Below are 23,087 nucleotides of genomic sequence, written 5' to 3'. Positions count from 1 at the left end.
CGCGGCACTTTTCAGATGGTCAGGATGAAAACCAGTTTTACTAGCTTGGCCAGCCTGAGGGACTATCTAGAGCAGCTGGGCCAGACTAGTAGACCAGCTAAGACCAGGTCGCCCAGGCTAGAAGACAGTTAAATCCAGCTTTGCTATGCTACAAGACCAGCTTTTAGGCTTAAGCTGGTTTCTTTCCGCACAGTTGAGTCACAGTTTCTTAAACTACTCTTCCCCAGTGTGAATGAACTGAGCAACATGTCATACGTCAAAGTCACCGTGGATAAACTTCTCAAAGGCTACGACATCCGTCTCAGGCCTGACTTCGGAGGTAAAGACGTTATTTTGATTTAAAACACTTTTTTGGATGTGACCATTTTGATGGATGGATCACTGTCATGAGACCATGTTAGAGAGATTGTGTCTGTTTGCTTTGCAGGTCCTCCGGTTGATGTTGGTATGAGTATTGACATCTCTAGTATCGACATGGTGTCAGAAGTTAACATGGTGAGTCCACAGGCTGCTCAGATTGTTTAATAGATGGTAGAATAGACTTCAGTTTGCTGTTGTTGTCCACTCAGGAAAGAGTTAAGCTGTTCCTATTTCTTTCACAAACACAGCTGACGGTAAGATTAGATAGACATTGTGTTCATTTTGCATTATGATTGTTTTGGCATTGGAGCTGAACTGACATATTCTTTTACTCTGACTCAGCAAAGGCCAAAATAAGCTATTTTGTTAGGAACATACACACAAGACCCCATATACCCACACACAGGATGGTGCAGGTTGAAGTAATGGATTTTATTATTTTTTTATTTATTGAATACGAGTTAACACAACAAAAGTTTACAAGTATGTGAACATAAGAAAGAAAAAAGAAAAGAAAAAGGGGACACATACAAACATGCACACACATACAAATATACATATGTATACACACATGAAATTAAGATGATCATGATGGCCAATGGATTGCTGAAGATGTAATTATAGATTATATTTTTTAGCCCGGTTCCAGTGAGGAGCAGTGGTTCTCAACCTTTTTGACTCAAAGGCCTTCCATTGTCCAGCACAATATTTGAAGGATATTCAAAGTTCTACATTCTGACTGGTTTTGAGATATTGAGCTTTAAAGTTTTTGCATTCCATTCGACTGTGTAGAAAGAACCTTTTTATTTTCTAAATAAAAAGTTCCAAAATGTACACAACTTAAAAAACAACATCACATAATGTAAAGAAGTGGTCACAGAATAAGAATATGTGAATAACTAAATTTTTACAAAAATGTCATATAGAACCTTATAATTCCAAGGGGACGATTTGTAAAAAAAACTTTTGATTTGTAACTTGTGCCCCCAGTTTTACAGACAAGGCTTAAGCTTAGTTCCAGACTAAAATTCATGTTTGAGCTGTGTGAATCTGCGCACATACCTGTATTTACATCCTGTTTTCGGTCGAAGTCCAAAGTAGTCGATTGCCGAGTTCATGCGCATAGGTTTAGTTACCTATGATCACGCGCGTGAACTCGACAATCGACTACTTTGGACTTCGACCGAAAACAGGATGTAAATACAGGTATGTGCGCTGGCTGATATAACATCATTTTTATTCATATCTTTCACATCTACTGCAGTCAGATTCACTCGTGTTCACTCTGAAGGAATCATCTAACATGGCTGGGCACTTGTATGACACATTAAGGATGTTAAGAGGCTCAAAGCAGGTTTTAAACTTGCCCCATTGAAGTCAACAGGGTGCAAATTTTTAAAAGAGGATAACACGGTGTAGGCAACACCGATTTTTGTCGTTGTTCTCTGTATTGACAGCACTCCAAATTTACAAAAAATTGAGCTCAATGTTAAAATTGACCGGAGTTCTCCTTTAAATGTCCTATAATTGCACTAAGGCATCCTCCTGAATAATCTAAGACCTGTCTGTGAAACCGGGCCGTGAAGTATAAAAAAATATATAATTCAATAATTTTAAGTAATCTGTGGCCCCCTGGTTAAAGGTGAAGTATGTAGTTTCTGCAACACTAGTGGCACCAAGCAGAATTACCTTTGACCTGTTTAATGAATGTCTAAATGCAGCGTATTTTGGCTTGGTATTCTTTTCCCATGTAACATCTCAGCCATGGTCTAATAGAGTAGTGCAGGAATGAACATTTTTGTTGGCCAAAACCCAGAAACAAGTCAGCATTTTAGCACTTCTGATTCCATCGTCCTGAAATCAATGGGTTTTGTAATGGTCTTTTGGTGAAATGTGTAAATCCATGTTATCACTTATATCAATGTTCTATCTTCATATCATCCAGCCTTAAAACTTGTATAGTTTTTTGTCAGAGTTTATTTAAAAACGTCCAATTATGCAGAATATATGATGGTAAATATTTAGTTGATGATTTGTCAATACAATATATAGCAATACAATATAAGGAATGATTTTACCCCTGAATTCAGCATATTGACACAAAATGATAACTGCAAATCCACATTTTACTGCCTAAAGTCTATTGTTTGAATTGCAGCGATCCATTTGCTTCTCTTTTCTGTATTTTTCGGTTGTCTGTAAAAATATACCTCAGATTTCTTGTCAAATCTAGCTATACAGTAAATTGCAATGCTCTTTTTGCGGCATTCACGCTGAAAACAAATGCTGCCGCTCATTTTTTGGCTTAGTGGGCCTAACCGCTGCCACTCCAGCTGACGTTGACGTCACGCGCATACTGTACCCTATAGGTTGAGCAGTGTTTTGATGGTGCCCGGAAGGCTCAATGTTTGAGATAAATCCATGAATGGCATACTAATAGTAGTCACTGAACAATAATCTGGATTAAGATAATGTATTTTAACGTACATTTTTTACATACTTCACCTTTAAGAACTACTGCTATAGAGGACATTAGTGAGCTCCTCTTGTCCCGCTGACGATGGCCTTGGCCTGGAGATTAGTACCGATCATTTTATTTTTAAAGTGATAAAATAGTTGTAAGAATAATAGTAAAATATGTTCTGAAATAAATTTCAGGTGTAGCCCCCTTGTGCATTTCCTCTCTGAAGTCAGAAGACTAATGCACTCTGTGGGATTTCTAGGTTCCTCAGGTCTAAGGTTGAGGTTGCTACTTTTGTTATGACAAGGTGTCACATTTCTCATGCTGGAAAGAGCTTTTTTTCGTGAATTATGGATAGTGGACCTGAACAAAAGCCATTTCTGTGGTGATTTGTCATACATTAATTATTTTAACAGGTGGGAGGCCTTTTAGGAAGGACACATGGTGGAGGGAGTTAGTGAGGCGCAGCAGAGAGATATTTAGCCTTTGCAGTGTCTCCCTCAGGACTCACTGTTTCTGGAAATTCTGTTTCTAGAAATAATATACTTTTAAAATGAAAAAATAAAATACAAAAATATATTCAACATGTAAATGACCAGATTAAATATATGCAGGAATGCCACCTGGACCAATTTATGTCAGCTTCCTCTGACATAGTTATAAGTAGAGTTGACTCTGGTGGTTGGTTTCATTCATTGTTGACAGGAAGAAAGGATCTGGCATAACATTGAGTATTCTTATACTCTGTTTTGAAGTTCTTTATCTAATCAGACAGCTTCTCATGATTGCTTTTTATACCGTTGGACAGAGCGTCAAAACCAAGGCAAAACAATACAAACAATAACAGAATCCAATGGTGTACCGTGTACATGAACGCCATCACAATGTCGTAAATACGAGTGGGAAGCTTGGGATTTTCTTTAAGCCCCGGTCTTTACGAGTTGGACATGTGCTGGAATACCATCATATTTAAAGGTATTTAGCAGTGATATTGTCATGCTTTTCTATTTACAGTGAAGTAAGCTAACTAAAAAAACATAAAAAATCAAAACAGACCTGATGCACATTCCTTGTTCTTAATTTGATAGAAGTAGAAGCATAATAGGGCTGCCCTCAACTAAATATTTTTCTAGATTATGAATGGGAGACTGTTAAAACATTGAAATAATTTATCGTACTGATAATGTATTTTGTAGTTTGATTAACATTAATGACACTCACTGCTCTTGAATTAACAACTTTTGTAACCTTAATTGTAATGATTAATCTGTATTTAATTTATTTTGGGAGGACCATTTGGAAAAAATCCCCACAAGTCACCTAAGGGGGGGATTCCCCCATTTTCAAAAATGAAACTCAAATCTTGATTGGAGCATCCCTATAAATAATTCTACGTGGTAAAACAAATAGATCGGTACCGGTGATCGCACGGCAGATACTGCTCCCTGTGATCAACAATCGTTGATATGCTCCAAAAATCCCGATCGTAGCACCCTTACTCCTTTCCTTCATTTTTACATGTACATTACCTTGCATGTAATACACACTTAATCTTTAAAATTCTGAATATAATAATGTGATGGCTTAATTTGCTTCTAGTATTTTAAACTATTAATTTATTTCTAGCTTGTTAAAAAAAAAGTACATTATAACTATAAGCATATTATTTTCATAACGTGATTTATAGGTTATGGACCATTCAATGAAAGTAATTATCAGCTTGCTATCGGCCAGAATTTTAATATCAGTGCATCCCAAGTGCTTTTAGAAAATCAGATATTGAACTCCTTTTGTCCAAACTCTCTTATCTTATTTTCTCCTATTTGTTTGTCTGAAATGAAAACACACATACACTCTGACATGAACACTTCAGGATTGAAGCAGCAGAGATTGACAGATGTGTGTTATGTTTATTTGCTTTTTATAGCACAGAAAATCGCAGGCTCATAGAAAACTGCAAAAGGTGATTTGGCGGAGGAGTGAGAAACCCCACATTTAAACAGCCAATTTAGAAACGGCGTTAAACTAAAAGATAATCTACCTCAGCTCCCCTAAGAACATTGCTGAAGGTCAGCTGTTCTCAATGCTGTCAGCTTCATAGCCAGCTCTTATAAGCTTCTGCATTGATTGTTAATGTACACTGCTGGTTACCTCAGTTGCCCTCGCTCACCTCGTCGTGACTGCAGTGTGAGGAAACATGTTAAGTTTGCAGTAAAAAAGCAGACTCTTTGCCGCAGCATAATGCTGGTGTTTTTACTAATGACTTGTGTGGACTTAAAGGATTAGGACTTAAGGAAAATGTTGCTGATAATTTACTCACCCCAATGTCATCCAAGATATCCATGTCTTTCTTTCTTCAGTCAAAAAGAATTTAAGGTTTTTGAGGAAAACATTCCAGGCTTTTTCTACACAGAATGAACTTCAATGGCAACCGTCTATCCCAGTGTCCAAATTAAGGTTCAAATGTCCGTCTCAATGCAGCTTCAAGTCTCTACACGATCCCAGTCGAGAAATAAGGGTCTTATCTAGCGAAACGATCGGCTATTTTCTAAAGAATTTTTTTAATTTATATACTTTTTAACCACCAATTATTCGTCTTGTGCTGGTCTGCGGCGCACCACGCATTAGAAAGGTCTTGGAAAGGTCACGCGTCACGTCATCTATCTAAGATGTACTCCGGTTCAAAAAAGTAGGGAAGGGCGAAAAACTGCATCTTATTTTCTCCTCCAACTTCAAAATTGTCCGACATCTTTGTTTTACAAATTAGTTTTTTTTCGTGACCTTTCCAACGTGATGAAGTAATACGTGGCGCGTCGCAGACCAGCAATTTCTTTTCAAAAACCTAAATTTCTTTTCGACTGAAGAAAGAAAGACATGGACATCTTGGATGACATCGGGGTGAGTAAATTATCAGCACTTAAAAAAAAAAAGTGAACTAATCCTTTAAGCAACAGAGACTTTATTAATCTTTCTCAGTCTTGTTATAAACGATATCAGTTTATTCAAAAGAAAAACTTGCATATTGTTGGTTTGATTATTCCATTGTTCTCATCATTTGTAAGTCGCTTTGGATAAAAGTGTGTTAAATGATTATGTAAATGCAAATTTAAAAAACTGGGTGTTCATAATATTAATCAGGTTATTTTAGAGAAAAATGGGTGTTCATAATAAGAAACAGCTTCATCTTTCTCTGAAATTACTTTCCTTTTCTGCTGACGTCACTTAGGCCATGCAAGCTACTGAATAATTTTAAGCAATATATGTAGGCATTGATTCAGTAAACTTGCATTTGGTCTAGGTCAGGGGTGTCACACTCATTTAGGTTGAAGGCCGGGTGGGAAAAAATGTAAACGTGTGGGCCGACTTACCTTTTTTAAACCTTAGTGAGCTGAAAATTAGCCTGCCATAATATTAATCATACAAATAATAAAACTAGAAAAAAGGTTCGGCTGTGCCTATGCAATCATATATCAATATGCATATTTTTTTTCTAACATTACTGCATTTATATTTCAGATCATTTCCTAAGGTTCAAGTCATGAAAAAACAGTTTGTCTAAATAAACAAAGTCTAAATTCACATTGACTTTAAAGCTGCAGCAAGCTTAACCGAGCCAAAACAGATTGTTTTCTAGTGATTTTTCTTCCCAGCTTTCCTTGTTCTTAGTCTCATAGTTTCATTTCTTTTCAATCTTTGTTCTTGCATTCGCTACTTTTAATCCTGGTGTGTCCCTCTCAAGTGAGTGTCTCCCTTAGCCTCTATTCTTCTGTTCCTCTGTGATGTCTTCGGTGTGATGGATTGGGCACAGAGAAATGAGTTCATTTGAGACCGCACTGTGAGATAGGGTGTGACTATGATAGGTATGGCCTCCATTTGTGTGTATATGTGTGTGTGATGTTGTGTTTGTTTAAGCATTTGTGTATGTGCTTTTGTTTGTGTGTCAGGGTGCTCTGTGAAGAAGTTGAGGTGCTGGACTGATGATTTTAAGCGGTTGTCAGGGGCAACAGCTGCTTCTAATAATAGAAGCTGAAGGAGGCATTTGTCCTTAGTGAACCTGAGGCACACCCATCCTGTCTCTCTTTCACATTTCTCTCGCTTTCTGATCTTCGGTCTTCGCTTTCTCTGCCTTTCTGCCGCACTCATATATATTCAATCAAATTTTGGCATCTTCATGGGACTGCACACTTCACGTCTGAAGAGTAGTTATGGATTTTATTTCAATAAAAAGGGTGATATTATTAGAAATAAAATGTCCTTGATCTTTTGAAATAAAATAATTGATGGTACTATGAAAATACTGTGTATTATGTTTCAGAACTCAGAACCACCCTCAATTGAAAAAAAGACCACATTATTATGATTATTATTAATTATAATTATTAGTTATTATATATTATATATATATTAATATTTGTACATTTCATTTTTTAATAATAATTAGTATTATTAGTTTAGTAGTAGTACACAGCTGGTCACATGAAGTCCACATTGTGGCCTCCATATGTGGGACAACCCGCTTCATGTAGAATCAAACTGATTTTTCTAGGCCACTGTAATGTCTGGAGTCTGAATCATGTGTCAGTGGACATAAATATATACTGTATATAGAACCGTTCAAAAGTTTGGGGTCAGTAAGCTGTAAATAGCTGCCCGAGAGGCATTTCAAAGATGGCCGCTGAGTAAAATGATTATTGCTTCAAAGGGACTTTGCCTGTACGCAACGCTGTTTTGTTTTGTGGGTTTGGTTTCTCTCAGTTTTCTCCTCTGTTTGGCCTACTGTGTTCGTGGTCATTCAGTTTGAAATGCTGACTGCAAACACAGAGATTTTTCAGATTTTCCGGCATTCTGTCCATGTTTACGCTTATTTGCAGCCTTTAGCCACTGCCTGCCTACAATGCATTGGATCCTTCACTGGAACCCAAAAGTAACTCACTCCAGCTTAACGTTTTCTCTTTGAATACTTGCACCCAGGAACAATACAAGTCGACACCATTATGATTCAAAGTTTGCTAAAGAGTATTTCCTACTAAAGAAAAGTGTTATTTGACTCAGGTAAGCGTATCCATAGCAGACTGGTGGGCGTGGCCTTTACAACTTGTCAAGTGCATTATAGGTGTTGAAGTTTTCCTACTTCTAATAGGTTTTAAAGGGAAGAGACCAGCCTTTTTTCTCTGTTTTCTTGTCAGGTGACAAAAGAGCACCTGTAATTTTTAACAAAATCACAGTAAACTAGTAGCATTTACATTTTTCACGTTAAGGTCATGGATACATGCAGTACATCATCTCAAAACGTTTTCCTCTCAAAGGCATGTTATGAAGTGATTGCATAGAGGTGTTTAAGTCACAATATAAGAATAATATGAGAAGAATTTTAACCAAATCTTTGCAGTACAGATGAGTCTGGAGAAGCAGTAGTGCTGGGACAGGACCTGCACCCCTAGGGCAGCTGAAACATCTTAAGTGTTCTTATAACATTACATATATGGAGAATCCCAGAATACTAATTGATCCAAATTATCTTCATTTAGATTCCTCGCTGCTTTTTCTTTGTGTTTACTGAAAAATGTTGCATATTCCATTGGTTAATATTGACAGGATCAAATTTTACTGCATTGCACCAAACAACTTGAGCTTGCTAAGAATAGAACCATGACTGTTACTATTCTAACACAAGAACATCCTGTTCTATTGCACTATTCAAATGCTTACAAAAAAAGAAAATTGAAGAAAAGAAAATTTGAGAAATTAAATTGCTTTAATTAAAAAAAAAATTATTGACTGAATAATTTTTTTTGCAACATCAGTTTAAATAAACTCTTTTAATTAGTTGTGTTATACGTTTACACAGTTTGTATCTTAAAACTGTTGGACTTTACTTTTAATTGTATGTGGCATTCGGCACTGATTTCAGGGTTTTCAACTAACCTGGGTGACGCTGTGTTGTGGTAATAATGACAACTTGGACAGGTACAAGGTAAAAGGTAAATTTCACAATTGTTTCTAAATCTCCACTGTACGATTATTTGATGTGATATAATATGATAGGTCTGATTATTAAATATGAAAAGCTCTGTCAGAGATTTACTGAGAAGTACTCATTCCGGTGAATGAAGCTAAATTATTGTGCTTTTTTTGTGGCATCTCAGTGTGGGTTTTTACAGCTGGTTTTAAAGCCAAAGTTTTCTGCCAGAATAACAGATGCTGTGATTGTTTTATAGGGGTTTGTAAGTGTCTCTGAGAAGCAGGGTGATTCCACTCTGTCTGTTTAACATTCACTCTCACTTATCATGTTGGTTTAATGGGATCTCAACTTAATTTGTTTCATCTCTTATTCAACAGAAACGTGGCGACTGGGGGATGGAGTTAAAGCAGAAGCCTCATTGAAAATGTGACTGCGTTTTACAGTCTAACCTTTGACTTTACAGTTAGTCCCAACACATTTGGGTTTTCACAGCAACCTAAATGAAGTGCATAGTCATGTAAGTGGCAATTACTGAGAGGAGACTAGTGTTTGAAATATGGATGTACTGTTGGAACGGGATCTCATTTGGTTCCATTTAAGTTAGTGATTTCACTGACTTGATTAACTCGACCTCAAAGCAACTTTATTTTCCTTATATTGTGGAGAATTAAGCACACAGTTGTTATAATTTTGTTGTTTTATCTGCAAAGGAGAGCTTGTCATCTTAGATGATGCTTTGTGTTTTTACACATCTGGAGGCAGTGGCTATCTGACCTTCAGCTGAGAAAAGGTCTTGGCTGATGGGAAGGCAAGCTCAGCCTCGAGGTGGTTGACATCCTCTTTGATATGTCAGAGTGGGATGAAGATGTACGTCCTGAGATTACAGACGCAGACAGAAAAGGGAAATGAGATAAATAGCAGTGATATATTTTCTTTGAGTTTTAGTGGGGTATTTGCATATGCTAAAAGGCATGAATGTTTTCGCCGTTAAAACCACAGAGAACATACATTATTTTAATGTATTAGTGAGCATTTTTGTTTTTTTATGTATATTATACATTTGCACATTTTTGGACTAAAGTTACACTTAAAATGTAATTAAAAAAAATAATTTCATATTGTTAGATTGTGACAAAATTTTGATTAGATTGAAATATGAAATGAAATTCAAAAATACAGAAACATCCGAATCTCTTCTAGAAGATATTCCGTTTTGTCTGGTTTCCAAATGCGATACCCCAAACTTGTTAACAGCAAATCTCATCTGGTACCTAAAACTAATGATTATAAATCATTATACAATTCAATTGATAAAAAAATTAAATAAAAATAAGCAAATAAGATGTATGGTTGCTTTCTTGAAATAACACACAAGTTGCTATTGAGAATCTTTAGATCCTTCAATATCAAGTGAATAGTGGCCTGAAAAACAATCAAACAGTAATAGAGCTTTTCCCATAACAAACTTCACTTTTCTGAGTTATTTTGCAGACTTAACCCCGGGGCGTCACTAGTTTCCTCCCAGTCCCCCTAATTATTTGTGATTAACTCTGTAATACTGTATGTACAATATGTACAATCGTGACCGCCTCAGTCGCCTCAGCGTGTTCTTCTTCAAGCCACAGCAGCACGTCAGAAGCAGAGGACAAGGTGTGTGCATTATTGATAGATTGTTATGATATCTGCATCTGTGCAGTACTTTGTCATAAATGCCGTTTACACAATATTTTTTGTTTCTTTTGCTATACTTTATATTTAAGAACAATAAAATTGGTTTTATAATAAATCAAAAAAAAAAAAAAAAAGAACTATAAAAGGGAGTGAAAATGGCAAATGAGCTAATGACTGGTCCTCTGCAGCCATCTACTGGTTATAGTGGTAATTTCATGTCATTTTTATGGTTTTGTTTCCCACCAGGTGACCGAAATCCTCCACTAAACCATGACACATTTTTCATGTATTTCCATGGATAAAAATGAGAAATGTAGATATTTTTGAAAGTTAATTTTACTGCACAAATGTAGAGTAAAAATAATAATATTTTTTATATATTAAAATATATATTTTACCCACATATTGCCAATCTAGACTATTACAGTAATATATGGTTTGTCTATATACCTAATGATTAATAATGAATATTAGCTGTCTATTTAAAATGAGTAGAAATTAAATAAATATTTTTTTTATACCCTCATCATACCCCCAACTGGTCTCAGGTTGATTTGTAGTGGGTGTGAAGTCAGTTCACCTCAAGATCACACAGGTGGCATGGCAAAGTAACTACAGGTGAAGTTATCACATAAATAACTATGGACATGATGATGTGCCTTTTAAGTGGAGTCGGAAATATTGTAATTACAAATTCTGAGCACATTAATGACTGAGTCGTATATGATTGGAACATTTTTTAAATCTCTATGATACATGAGTTGCAGAGTGCTGTGACATTGGATGGGGCATAATATACAGTAAATAATAACATTGTATAATATATCTATAATATCTACAACAAAGTCTTACACCCTGGTGCAATACATTCAAAACATTTCCAAAACTGGTAAGTTATGTTGCTTGTTGTTCCCCTGCTCACAAACCTTTTTACATGATGAACACAAACGACACAACCAATGGATACATTGGCACATTTTCATTTATTCATGTATTACACAGTACAACACACACACACACACACAAATCAATTTTGATTCTTGGTGTTTCCACTTGGGTAATTGTGTGTTAACTGACCTGAAGCTGTGCTGACTTGAGTGAACAATATTGAATGCTGCTTTCTAAATGAAAACATGGTGTAGGCAATGAGAAATGAAGGGATTTGTGTGAAGAGTTTTGCAGTGACAGTTTAACAAATCTGACTCATGTGTCAAAACAGGGGAATAGTGTTTATACTTCAGGGAAATGGGTGTGCTTTTTGATAAATGGCGGTATGGTTTTGACATTTTAGTTCAAAACCCTGGTTATAGTGTTTAAGCAATCAAGAAAAATTGTAAAGGTATGGAATAGCTGATAATTAGCAGTTAATCAGACAACTTTTATAGTTTGCTTTATGTAACACAAACATGACATTTCAATTCCATGTATAAATAAGTGATAAAATTAATAATTCTTATCCTTTTTAATTCAGACGTAGTTGGATTTATTGTTCACAATATAATTTTTTGTGCTTTTTTTGGGCTGTTTCTCCATTATGTTTCTGACTTTTTTTGTAACAATGAATGCCCGATTTGGAGGGACGATTTCTCCAGGGGCACTTGAAGGCATTTGACAATCAGAAAGAGTCCAGATATTTTTGGTCTTCATTTTGAACTGAAAATGTATAATTTATTTTTGTGTGTGTTTTTCAGGACTATACCATCACCATGTATTTCCAGCAGTCCTGGCGCGATAAGCGTCTGTCCTACACAGGGATCCCTCTAAATCTGACTTTGGATAACCGAGTGGCTGATCAACTCTGGGTGCCTGATACTTACTTCATAAACGACAAGAAATCTTTTGTTCATGGGGTCACTGTGAAGAACCGCATGATTCGTCTACATCCTGATGGGACTGTGCTCTACGGCCTCAGGTCAGAGAGTCTGTGTGTGCATTTTTTTTAAAGTATTTTTTTGTTTTACTTCTTCTCTCTCTCATGCATTAGATTAATGTTTGATTCTTTTGTGTGCGTGCATCTATACATTTATCTCTGTCTGCATGTATATGCTGTATTTTTGGCTGACCCTATTCCCCTGGCTGTCCTGATGTTGCTTCTTTTTTTTTTTTTTAAAGCCCAGTGAGAGATGCGTATCCTGTCAGGGAATATAGGTTCTGTTTATCAAAGAAAGATGAGGCTGTCTCTGTCCTGTTTGAACCAGGCTATTTGTTAGCATTCACTAATTAGCAAGAGACCAGTCCATATCTGGACCCCGGATTGGTTTCATCCAGACATTATTATTATAACATGTAAAGAGAACAAAACAGATTTAAGTTATGAGTACATTATGTACACTTCCCTTAAAATGTTTGGGGGGTTTAATGTTTTTGAAATGTTTTAAATATACAGTAAAATCAACATTTCAGTAATATTATGACATTTTATTACAATTTAAAATAATCTATCTATTTGAATATATTTTAAAATATAATTTACTTCTGTGATGACAAAGCTGAATTTTCAGCATCATTACTACAGTCTTCAGTGTCACATGATCCTTCAGAAATCATGATTCTAATATTTGGATATTCTGCTGAGGAGACATTTCTTATTATTATTAAGTTAAAAGCTGTTTAACTGCTTAATATTTTTGTGAGAAAAAAAAAGATGAATTGAGAGTGCATTACATAATAAATGACTTTACTGTCACTTTTAATCAATTGAATGCATCTATGGTGATTTCCTTCCAAAAAATAAATGTAAATCTTTTTTATTTTTTAAACACAAAATACATTCGGTTAGATTTATGCTAAAAAAGACAAAACAACGATTTTAAGAAAATAAACAATCCTTAGTATCCTATAAAGACAATCTATTATTGTCACTGTAAACATAAAAAGTGTATCAGGACAATTCTGGCATGTTAAAGATTCACTAGAAGAGAAATAACTTTCAGTAGTCACTGTTAAAGGGATAGTTCACCCAAAAAATGTAAAAGAAATTCATTTACTCACAATTGAGTTGATCCAAACATGTATGAATTTCTGTCTTCTGCTGAACACAAAAGGAGATTGAAGAAAGTTGGTAACGAAACAGGTTTGGTTTCCCATATTCTACAAAATACCTTCTTTTGTGTTCAGCAGAAGACAGAAATTCTCACAAGTTTAGAACAACTTGAGGGTGAGTATACGATGACAGAATTTTCATTTTTTGGGTGTACTATCCCTTTAAATCTACCAAAACATAAAAGGAAAATGATGATTAATTAAAGTCAAGATTAATGTCTTTCTGCAGAGGAAAAGCTGCAGTCCTACACTTCTTTCCCTACATAGTGCAGAGTTTGATGTGCAGCTTTTTCTGGCCGATATTCCCTCTCTCTCCATCTTGCTCAATACTGTATAATTTATATCTAATGTACTATGCCTGAGCAGTATGGACATGTGCTGTTCTACATCGGTGTGCACCTATTAGTGTGTGTGTGTCTATAAATATATGTGATCACTGATTGGATAACTATCTCTCTGCCAGAAAAACAATACGGAGTATAATAAGGTGTTTTTTGTGGGGGTGGATGTACCTGCACGTGCATACAGTGTGTTTGTGTTGCATTTGTCAGGAAAAAAGTGCTTTATACCCAATCAGGGCTGCAGAATGAAGAAGCAATTCAATCATGAGTTGTCAAAAAGTGCAGCCGTCACGCACTGAAAGGCCATCACGTGTGTGTTTCCGTGTTAATTCAAGCTCAGCGTAATTAAGATCCAGCCAGAGGCGTTTCAGAGAGGGGCTGCACGCTGCAGACATGACTGAGACAGCGTTAAGGCAATTACATGGGAGAGGAATAAAGAGGGATGAAACACGGGAGTGATATAAGGAACACAGTGTGCCTGCAGTGTTGTTTTACCAGCAGCTTGTGAGAGAACCTTTAAATGACATGTGAATAAACAATAAGCAAATATTATGGTGTATTACCATCCAATTACTTGCTACATTTCACTTAATGGCGGTTTATAGGGAGATGATTACATTTGTTTAGTAAAATGAAGAAGTACACGTGTGCTTGTCAAATCATTATTAGTTCAGCGTGAATTAAAGTTCTGCAAAGCTTTCCGGATATAAATCTCATTACAGGTGGAAGTAGGTGGCTGTAACACCATCTGCTCTTAAATGTTTCACTTACATGTACCTCTTCTGACATCTGGACAATTTTTCTAAAACAATATAAGTATGTTTAATCAGTCAAACTCAAAAGCAAACTTGCTATTACTGTAGACATACTAAACAACTGCTCAATTGTAATAGTATCGTGTTGTTGTGTTTCGCCTCATATCTGTAGGATAACTACCACAGCTGCATGTATGATGGATTTGCGCAGATACCCGCTGGATGAGCAGAACTGCACGCTGGAGATTGAAAGTTGTAAGTGCTGTTCACGGTTTAACCGTTAGCATTCATGACTAGCACACTGAATAGATAGGTTGATTGCATATCCACAATTAATCATGTATATGAGTATTTGCTGAGAAAACCCTAAATGAATATTATTCAAAGTCATTATAGTATCATTAAATAGACTAAAAGTAGTTTTGAATCAATATTTTGATTCACAGCCATTCATTTTACAGTCGAATTTGTTAAACTGTCCAGGGGTGCGTTTACCATAAGCAAAGTTGTTCAAGTTCAATCATTACCAATATAGTTCAACAATTTACAAGTTACAACAGTTCTTGAGCTGTGGAATCATAGTTTCAATTTAGTATGACGTGGATTTATATAGATCATGCTCTTAAAGGACAAGTTCTGTATTTTACACTTAAAGTCCTGTTTTCAGATCGTTTCTGATGAAATAGAACGGTTAAGATAAAAATTTGGACAGATGCTGCTGGCCCGAGAATTTTCGGTTTCTTTCGCTGCTTTTTTAAAAATTATGTACATATGCAGAGTGACTCTTCAGCATCTTGCACCATGATTGTCACAATATTAACACATCTAGTCAAGACATGTCTTGAGCATGGAGCATGTCTCCAACGTTCTGTTCCATGTGTTTCACCTCACTGCTTTTTAACTCAAGATCTCGTCCTTTGTGAACGGCTTCACATGTGTGGAGGTAAATAAAGGTAGTAATTCCAAGTTGTATTTCTCCTCAGGTAGGAAAATGGGTCAGGGGGGGCATGATTAATTTACGGTAGTTCATTTTCTTTTCACACCATTCTGTTTAATTAATACCATTACATTAATATAAAACATTGACAGCTCTAAAGCCTGGAACACACCAAGCCGACGGTCGGCCGTCGGGCAGTTTTTGTGCGTCGGCCGACTAAGGTTTCTCAGTGTGCTCCGCACCGTCGGCTGAAATTGGTCCTTGTCGGCTTTGTTATGGCCGATTTGACATGTTGAATCGGCGTCGGGCCATCAGTGAAAGAGGGAACTCTGATTGGCTGTTCAGCTTACTGAATGAGTCAGTGCACGAGAATAATAGCAAAACAGCGAGCAAAGTGAAAACGGTACAGATAGAAGGCTGTTCTAATGTTACGTCATCTTACCTGAATGTTCCTTGGTGAATATTTCAATATCAACATGAGCAGAGTGGAATAAAGAAAGTGTGTAGCAGGATTGATATTCAAAACGGTAAGCACGCACTGCTTTGTTTACGGTTTGTGTATCTGCAGCCTGCAGTGTCGGTTTCCCTTTTTGAATGACGAATATAGACGAATATATCTGCAGAAATAGACAGTTGTCACATTTACACGCAGGCGCAGAACGCGCATTCTAGCTGACAGTCGACTATAGTTCTCTCGGTGTGTTCAAGTGCAGCCCCCCCACGCGAGTCGACAACACAGTCGGCTTTCATCAGCGCTAGTTCGTCGGCTTGGTGTGTTCCAGGCTTAAAAATACATAGAGAGAATTCAATGATGCAGATGCATGAATTTCTTGCAGCAATGCAGCAAAAACTGTCACAATCAGTTTTATAATCCTAATGCATGCATGCATCATTATTCATTTATCAAGAAAAATACCTGCAGAGAATCTGTCTGTGCTGACTAATCTCTCCGTTTCATCTTTCTTAGTCTCTGCAAATGTCTTACTCTCTGTCACTCTTTCTTTTTGCTCTCCTTCATCTCCTCCCCTCATCTCTTTTGCACTTTGCCTCTCTCGGTGTGACAGACAGTGTTTGTAATTGGGTGTCTGCTTTGTTGGTCAGACAGCTGTATTCCTGTGAGGCTGCTGTCATGTCAGAGCTCTGAGATGCATATCACCGCAGGAAGGAGAAGCACCAACATCACAGCAGACATTAACCATGTCACCTTCACCACATTCTCATCATCCATGGGACTGGACAAGATCAGACTTACTGTAATAAGAGACAAAAATACTTTACACAAATAAGTTAATAGTAGTTAATAGTTCACCCAAAAATGTAACTTGTCATCTTTTACTCACCCTCAAACCTGTATGTTCTTCTGAAAATAAAACATATTTTGAAGATTGTTGGTAACCAAACAATTTTGGATACCATTGACTTCCATAATGGCCAAGAATAATAATAATAATAAAAAAAAAACACTCAAAATATCTATTTTTGGAATACATTTCATTCATATTTCATTTTTGGGTGAACCATCCATTTACGCACTATCAAAAGGTCAGTAAACATTTGCATTCAATTTGTTATGGAGCCTTTCATTTGGATGCTTTTCATTTTATGCCAATTTGGCCATTTTTACAAACCTGCTTTTTTACAAACCAAAATTTGATGTCACACAGTTTGCTTTTAAGAAACTCTTGCTTCGATCTTTCATTGACTCTTTTTTTTTCTTAACATTTTTGTACGACGGAAATCACATAACAGGGTTTAATACAAAATGGGACAGCTAAATAATTTTAATTGACTCAATATTTAAAGATATGAACCACAATAATTTAATCTCAATTTAGGATATTAATTGGTACTATCAATACAGGGGAAGAGGAACAGGCCACAAATATTTTGGAACAGTCTTGGGACACCAGAGTGTACCCTTTTTGTAGAAAGCAGCACCAATTAACCCAACGTTAAAGACTCGAACATTAAAGAGAAGGGGACCGGGAAGAGTAGACCTTCATGAGGATTATCGCTGTGCTTCAGTCACTCATGAGTATAGGCTGATGTTGCTTTTGATTGGACTTAATGAAGAACAGGAAGAATTGACTATCGTAACACTTTATCTTCTAATTAAGCTTTAATGTTCTACAGTACTGTGCTCTCCTGGAGATAAGCACGCAGAGTCTGCAGGGACAATCTTTAACAGTTCGACCTGGACCGGACCTCTCACACAAGTGTTCTCACTGCATTCACATGCTGATTTACCCCACTGACAACACAGACTTTGGGAACGTGAGAGAGGCAGCTTTCCCTTTGAGCCAGCATGCTGTTTTGTGGATATATGTGTATTTCTGAATGTTTCTGTCCCTCTTTTGTTTCTCAGATGGCTACACTACAGATGACATTGAGTTCTACTGGCAGGGAGGAAGTTCGGTGACGGGGGTGGACAACATTGAGCTGCCGCAATTCTCTATTATTGATTATAAAACACTGTCTAAGAAAGCTGTGTTTGCCACAGGTACAGTGCGCTCCCTGCATGTTCATGAGATGATTAGACTTTCTTATAAGATGAGTCAGCCCTCCTCAGTACTGCATGCCAAGATTCTTTCAGTTCACTTCAGTTAAAAAATTATTCATTAAAATAGTTGTATATTTGTAAGCACAGTAATTCAAAAGTGGTATGCGTGTAGCTGCAATATTGTTCTTATGTGAACGAAATTACGCAGTGCACTGCTACATAATGTCTGGTCCAGTTTGCAGCTTATTTTCGTCAAGACCCGCCCACTTAGATAGGAATCTATCTGACTGACATGTTAAACGACCAACCAGTTTGTTTTAGTAAATCTGAAAGATGATAACATGAAACAAAGCTCGTTCGAAATATGGTGTAACAGTCTCCACAGTTTGTTAACAAGTGCATGCATATACACGACTATTCAAAAGTTTGGGGTCAGTAAAAAAAAAAAAAAACTTTTGAAAGAAATTAATACTTTTATTGACACTGAAGTAAGTAATGGCTGTAATGAGTAATGGCTGCTGAAAACTCAGCTTTGCAATCACATGAATAAATTACATTTTAAAATCTATCTAAAAAAATACACAGATAGAAATACAAAGTGTACAAAAAACAAAAGAACACACTGGAATACAAAATAATTTAAACCATCAAGAAAAAGCTAGGTTTTAGGTTGGATTTAAAAAAAGCGTAGATTTTGTGCATCTTTAATATGAGAAGGAAGTGTGTTTCAGAGTCTATGAGCATAGGATGAGAAAGCCCTGTCCCATACAGATAGTAAACGTGTCTGTGTCTAATGTCACAATATTACTGTTTTTACTGTATTTTTGGTCAAATAAATGCAGCCTTATTGAGCATATGAGGCTTCTTTCAAAAACATTACAACAAAATCTTACCAACCCCAAACTTTTGAATGAATTATTACTGTGTGATTAAATTACTGAACTGTGTGTGTACAGAACAGGAGTGTGTAAGTGGCGTTTATGTACCTCACTGACACAAAACACTAATTTCTCACTATCAGGGTCGTATCCTCGCCTGTCTCTAAGTTTTAAACTGAAGAGAAACATTGGATATTTCATCTTGCAAACCTACATGCCTTCGACACTGATCACCATCCTGTCCTGGGTCTCCTTCTGGATCAACTATGATGCTTCAGCCGCAAGAGTTGCACTAGGTGTGTGTGTGTGTGTGTGTGTGTGTGTGTGTGTGTGTGTGTGTGTGTGTGTGTGTGTGTGTTTCACACCAACTAAAGACACAAACATTTATTGCACTTTTTCTACACCTCCCTTTTCCCCTCCTCTTAGTTTCTAAATAAGCTTTTTTAAACATTGTAAAACTGATTGTTTTTAGGAATCACCACCGTTCTGACTATGACTACAATCAACACTCATCTTAGGGAGACTTTACCCAAGATCCCTTATGTGAAGGCCATAGACATCTATCTGATGGGCTGCTTTGTCTTTGTGTTCCTGGCCTTGCTCGAGTATGCTTTCGTCAACTACATATTCTTCGGCCGTGGTCCACATTTACGGAAGAAAGTGGCAGAAAAAGCTGCAAAAAGCAACAATGAGAAGATGAATAAAGTTCAGGTGGGTACACTGAGTAACACTAATTTAATAACACTGTTAAATGTAATCTTTAGCTTTTAATGTACTCATGCCTAAATTCTCTAAATACTAAATCTCTTTTATTTACTAAAATTCAGTTCGATTTATTCCTTCTTTTATATTAATAAAGGTTGATGTCCATGGAAACATTCCCCTGACAAACCTTGATCTGCGCCTTAGTGGGGCAGAGATGTTAGGTGCTCTCGGGGACCCGAGGAACACCATGTTCTCTTATGATAGTGCCAGCATCCAATACCGTAAGCCCCTTACAAGTCGGGACCTCTATGGACGGCCCACTGCCTCTGTCGAGAGGCCAATGGCACGAAAAAAGAGTCACCTTAGGAGGCGAGCCGCTCAGCTGAAGGTGAAGATTCCAGACCTGACAGATGTAAACTCCATTGACAAGTGGTCACGTGTCATTTTTCCAATCACCTACACCTTCTTTAACTTAGTATACTGGCTGTATTATGTCCACTAGGGAGCAGCACTGACTCGATCCAGCCATACACACATCAGGTCAGGCTCTCTTCCCCTCCTTGCGGTTTTGACTGCCAGTCAGAAAGGAGGAAGAGGTGCATTCTGTAGTTAGCCCTTCTCTGTAAATTATTAAACTATACAAATATATAATATAAATCTGTATTATAATTTTTAAATAAGAAAATAAGTCAAAATGACTACTCAACTTTTGCTGCTTAATGTAGATTCTTATAAATATTAGTAAAAAATTGTTGCTGGATTTTTTTCACTTTGCTTCTGTGGGATCAATTTCACGGACTTGCAGAAAGTGCAACTACGCAATGGGGATCAAATCTGCTTTTCTTAGCTGACGACTGCATTGCACGTCTACTGTAGGTCAGACAGGCTTGAATTTGTAAAACAGAAAGTTGTTTTCATCAATCATCTTTCATACTGTATATTAAGGTCTTAAAAAAGATGTTCTGGGTTTATTACAAGCTCTGACATTTGTAGCATACATTTCATTAAAACTGAAATTACCGGTAATTTCGACCTGTCCCTCAGTTTTATTATAAATAATTGGAATAAATAATTTTCAAATAAAGCTCTTAATTTCAAATTACTATGATTTGTTACTTTTACTTGTAGATATTATTAAATCTGACCCCTTTGTTTTTACAAAAAAGTAGGCTTTTTTTATGTATTTAAGAAAGCCAATTGTTATTCAGTTATTTGTGTCTGAGGTCAATATGACCCAAGCTAAAGATTAAGAAGAAAAGTAAAAGTTTTTTCAACCTAATTCTGTTCAATATATGTGGTATTAGTGTGTGGTTACAGTAAGACACTTACAATAGAAGTATACAGGCCAGGTCATAATGTAATGGTTGAGCACTGCTTACATGGGCCAAACGGAATTAATGTGCACTATAATTTACTTAATATAAGTTAATTCACCTAGAAAAGTAATTCCTTCCAAAAAATGACATTTTATAGTGGTCGATGGAGCTTAACTTGAATTAAAACCTGGAACATTTCTTTAAAACAAGACCTTCATACTAGTATATTATGTTCAAGTTTGTTGACACATCACATACTGTAGATTAAACCGGTTCTTCTTATTAGGACTTCACCACCAAGAAATGGGAAGAAAGGAAATTTGGGTTACAGTATTTATAGGGCTTGGTTAAGACTAAAAATTGTCTGCAGCTCTGCTGTATATGTGGCCTAACACAGTTTTTGTTCTCTATAATCAAATGTAGTCAATCGGCCAAGAATGGATGTCCTTGCATCAATATGACAACACATGATGACAAGCAGGATGTTCAGGAGCTCAAAGTCTGGACAGTATGTAAATTTGTACATTAAAATATATCAGGTATCGGAAAATCTATGATGTCATCAAGTTTTTCTGTACTTTTTCTTATAAGCCAATTAATCCTGCATATTTCATTCAAAGCAGTAGTTACATTTTCAGCCCACTTTATATTAAGTGTCTAACTACTGTGTAGTGTGTACTAACATTTATATGAATGATTTCATACTATGCACTTATTGTGTACATTCACATTTCTTGCACTGTACGTATATTTAAAAATACCTTGATGAAATTACAGCTGTAATTAATTTCTCTTGTTGACCCTTCTCTTACACCTTAAGTGAAGTGACATGAAGGCCAAGTTTGGTAACCCTCTTTTGTCTATTTGTCCTCTGCATTGATTTAACCCATCCAAGTTAGTGCACACACATTAGGAGTAGTGAATAGTGAACACTGAGCAGTGATTTGCTGTGTTGCCCGGAGAGTGATTGTGGGTATTGAGGGTGGAAGAGAATGCTGTTCATTCAGTCCCCCTATCTACATTTTCCTGCCACTATTGAGAATTGAACCCGCAACCTTGGATGGAGCATCTGTGGCCTAATGGTTAGAGAGTCAGATTTGTAACCTACAAGTCTGACTCTCTAACCATTAGGCCACAGATGCTCCTTTAAACCTAAATAAACATACCCATGCTGCCCTATAAACCTACCCACACCACCAAACCAGTCCCAGCTCAATAGCAGCAAAAGTGTGTTGGGTATCACTTTATTTTACTGTGTTCTTGTTACACGTTACATGTAGTTACTATAGTAATTACATGCAACTAACACTAAACCCTCTACTTAACCCTCAACATGAACACAATAAGTGCATTGTACCTAATAAATAGATAGATGTAGATACATAGTAGTTAAAAAGACACCTAATATAAAGAGTGACAGTTTAACACTGTAAAGTCCAATAAAATCCAGATTTTATTCATTAGCAAGAGGTTAAAAATGATATATAGCTTAATTATGTTAGTTCCTATTGTTCAATATTTGACTCAGCCCTCCTAACACTATTGCAGTCGAAATGTAGCTATGACTTTAGATATAGCCATTGTTTTAGGGATGTAGTTCTAACTATTTATATAGTAAGTGACTTCACTGTATTTACCTTTCAAATTTGTATTTAGCTTTTTAACATATTCACTGCGAGTTATATATTATCCAAGCTCACCAAAATGTCAGATAGGACTTAATAACAAATTAGATTTTTCCTCTTTATGGCTGAACTTGTGCCTTTAAAAAAAAAAAAAAAAAAAAACATTTAACAGGGTTTACCATTCAATAGCTGAGTTTAAATTTTCTGAATGGATTTCCACTTTTCTATAGAACTAAGATTACTCAAGGGTATCACACATAATCAAAATGAAAGGTACTTTCAAGGGCTTTTCCAATGCCCTGCATTAATATTCTATGTAATATTATAAATATATGAATATGGCATATAAATTGCTTGCATTGCAACACTCTTTTTAATGTCAATATGACTGGGACATAAACAGCTCAGTTATTGTCCAGGAGTGAATTAACTCCATTAAAGATTCTCATTTAAAGCTAATCAAAGAGACCTCATGAGTGGTAGAAAAAAAAGAAAGCTCACACACGCTCCAGCCAGAATCAGCATGAAGACACA

General features: G+C 36.3%; 1 protein-coding gene across 8 annotated transcripts in view; it reads left to right on the top strand.

Moving 5' to 3' along the window:
* The window catches only part of gabrb1 (gamma-aminobutyric acid type A receptor subunit beta1), a 31,114-nt gene extending 9,136 nt beyond the window's left edge, over positions 1 to 21,978 (top strand). For 2 of the 8 annotated variants that reach the window (XM_079634908.1, XM_079634907.1), the window contains 9 exons: positions 228 to 319; positions 428 to 495; positions 12,146 to 12,366; positions 14,765 to 14,847; positions 17,895 to 18,029; positions 19,051 to 19,203; positions 19,380 to 19,618; positions 19,767 to 20,000; positions 21,352 to 21,546. In XM_079634908.1, the coding sequence (XP_079491034.1) occupies positions 247 to 319; positions 428 to 495; positions 12,146 to 12,366; positions 14,765 to 14,847; positions 17,895 to 18,029; positions 19,051 to 19,203; positions 19,380 to 19,618; positions 19,767 to 20,000; positions 21,352 to 21,399 (1,254 nt within the window). In that variant the 5' untranslated portion in view covers positions 228 to 246 and the 3' untranslated portion in view covers positions 21,400 to 21,546. Of the gene's footprint in view, positions 1 to 227; positions 320 to 427; positions 496 to 9,188; positions 9,301 to 12,145; positions 12,367 to 14,764; positions 14,848 to 17,894; positions 18,030 to 19,050; positions 19,204 to 19,379; positions 19,619 to 19,766; positions 20,262 to 21,351 lie in introns of those variants that run through there. The other 6 variants (XM_079634910.1, XM_079634911.1, XM_079634905.1 and 3 more) reach the window with 5 other exon arrangements.
* The last annotated feature ends 1,109 nt before the right edge of the window (positions 21,979 to 23,087 follow it).

Source organism: Phoxinus phoxinus (assembly GCF_949152265.1).
Source record: "Phoxinus phoxinus genome assembly, chromosome: 14".
Classification (NCBI taxonomy): Eukaryota; Metazoa; Chordata; class Actinopteri; order Cypriniformes; family Leuciscidae; genus Phoxinus; species Phoxinus phoxinus.
The sequence above is the reverse complement of the archived record's forward strand: the minus strand, read 5'-3'. Positions and strand labels throughout refer to the sequence as shown.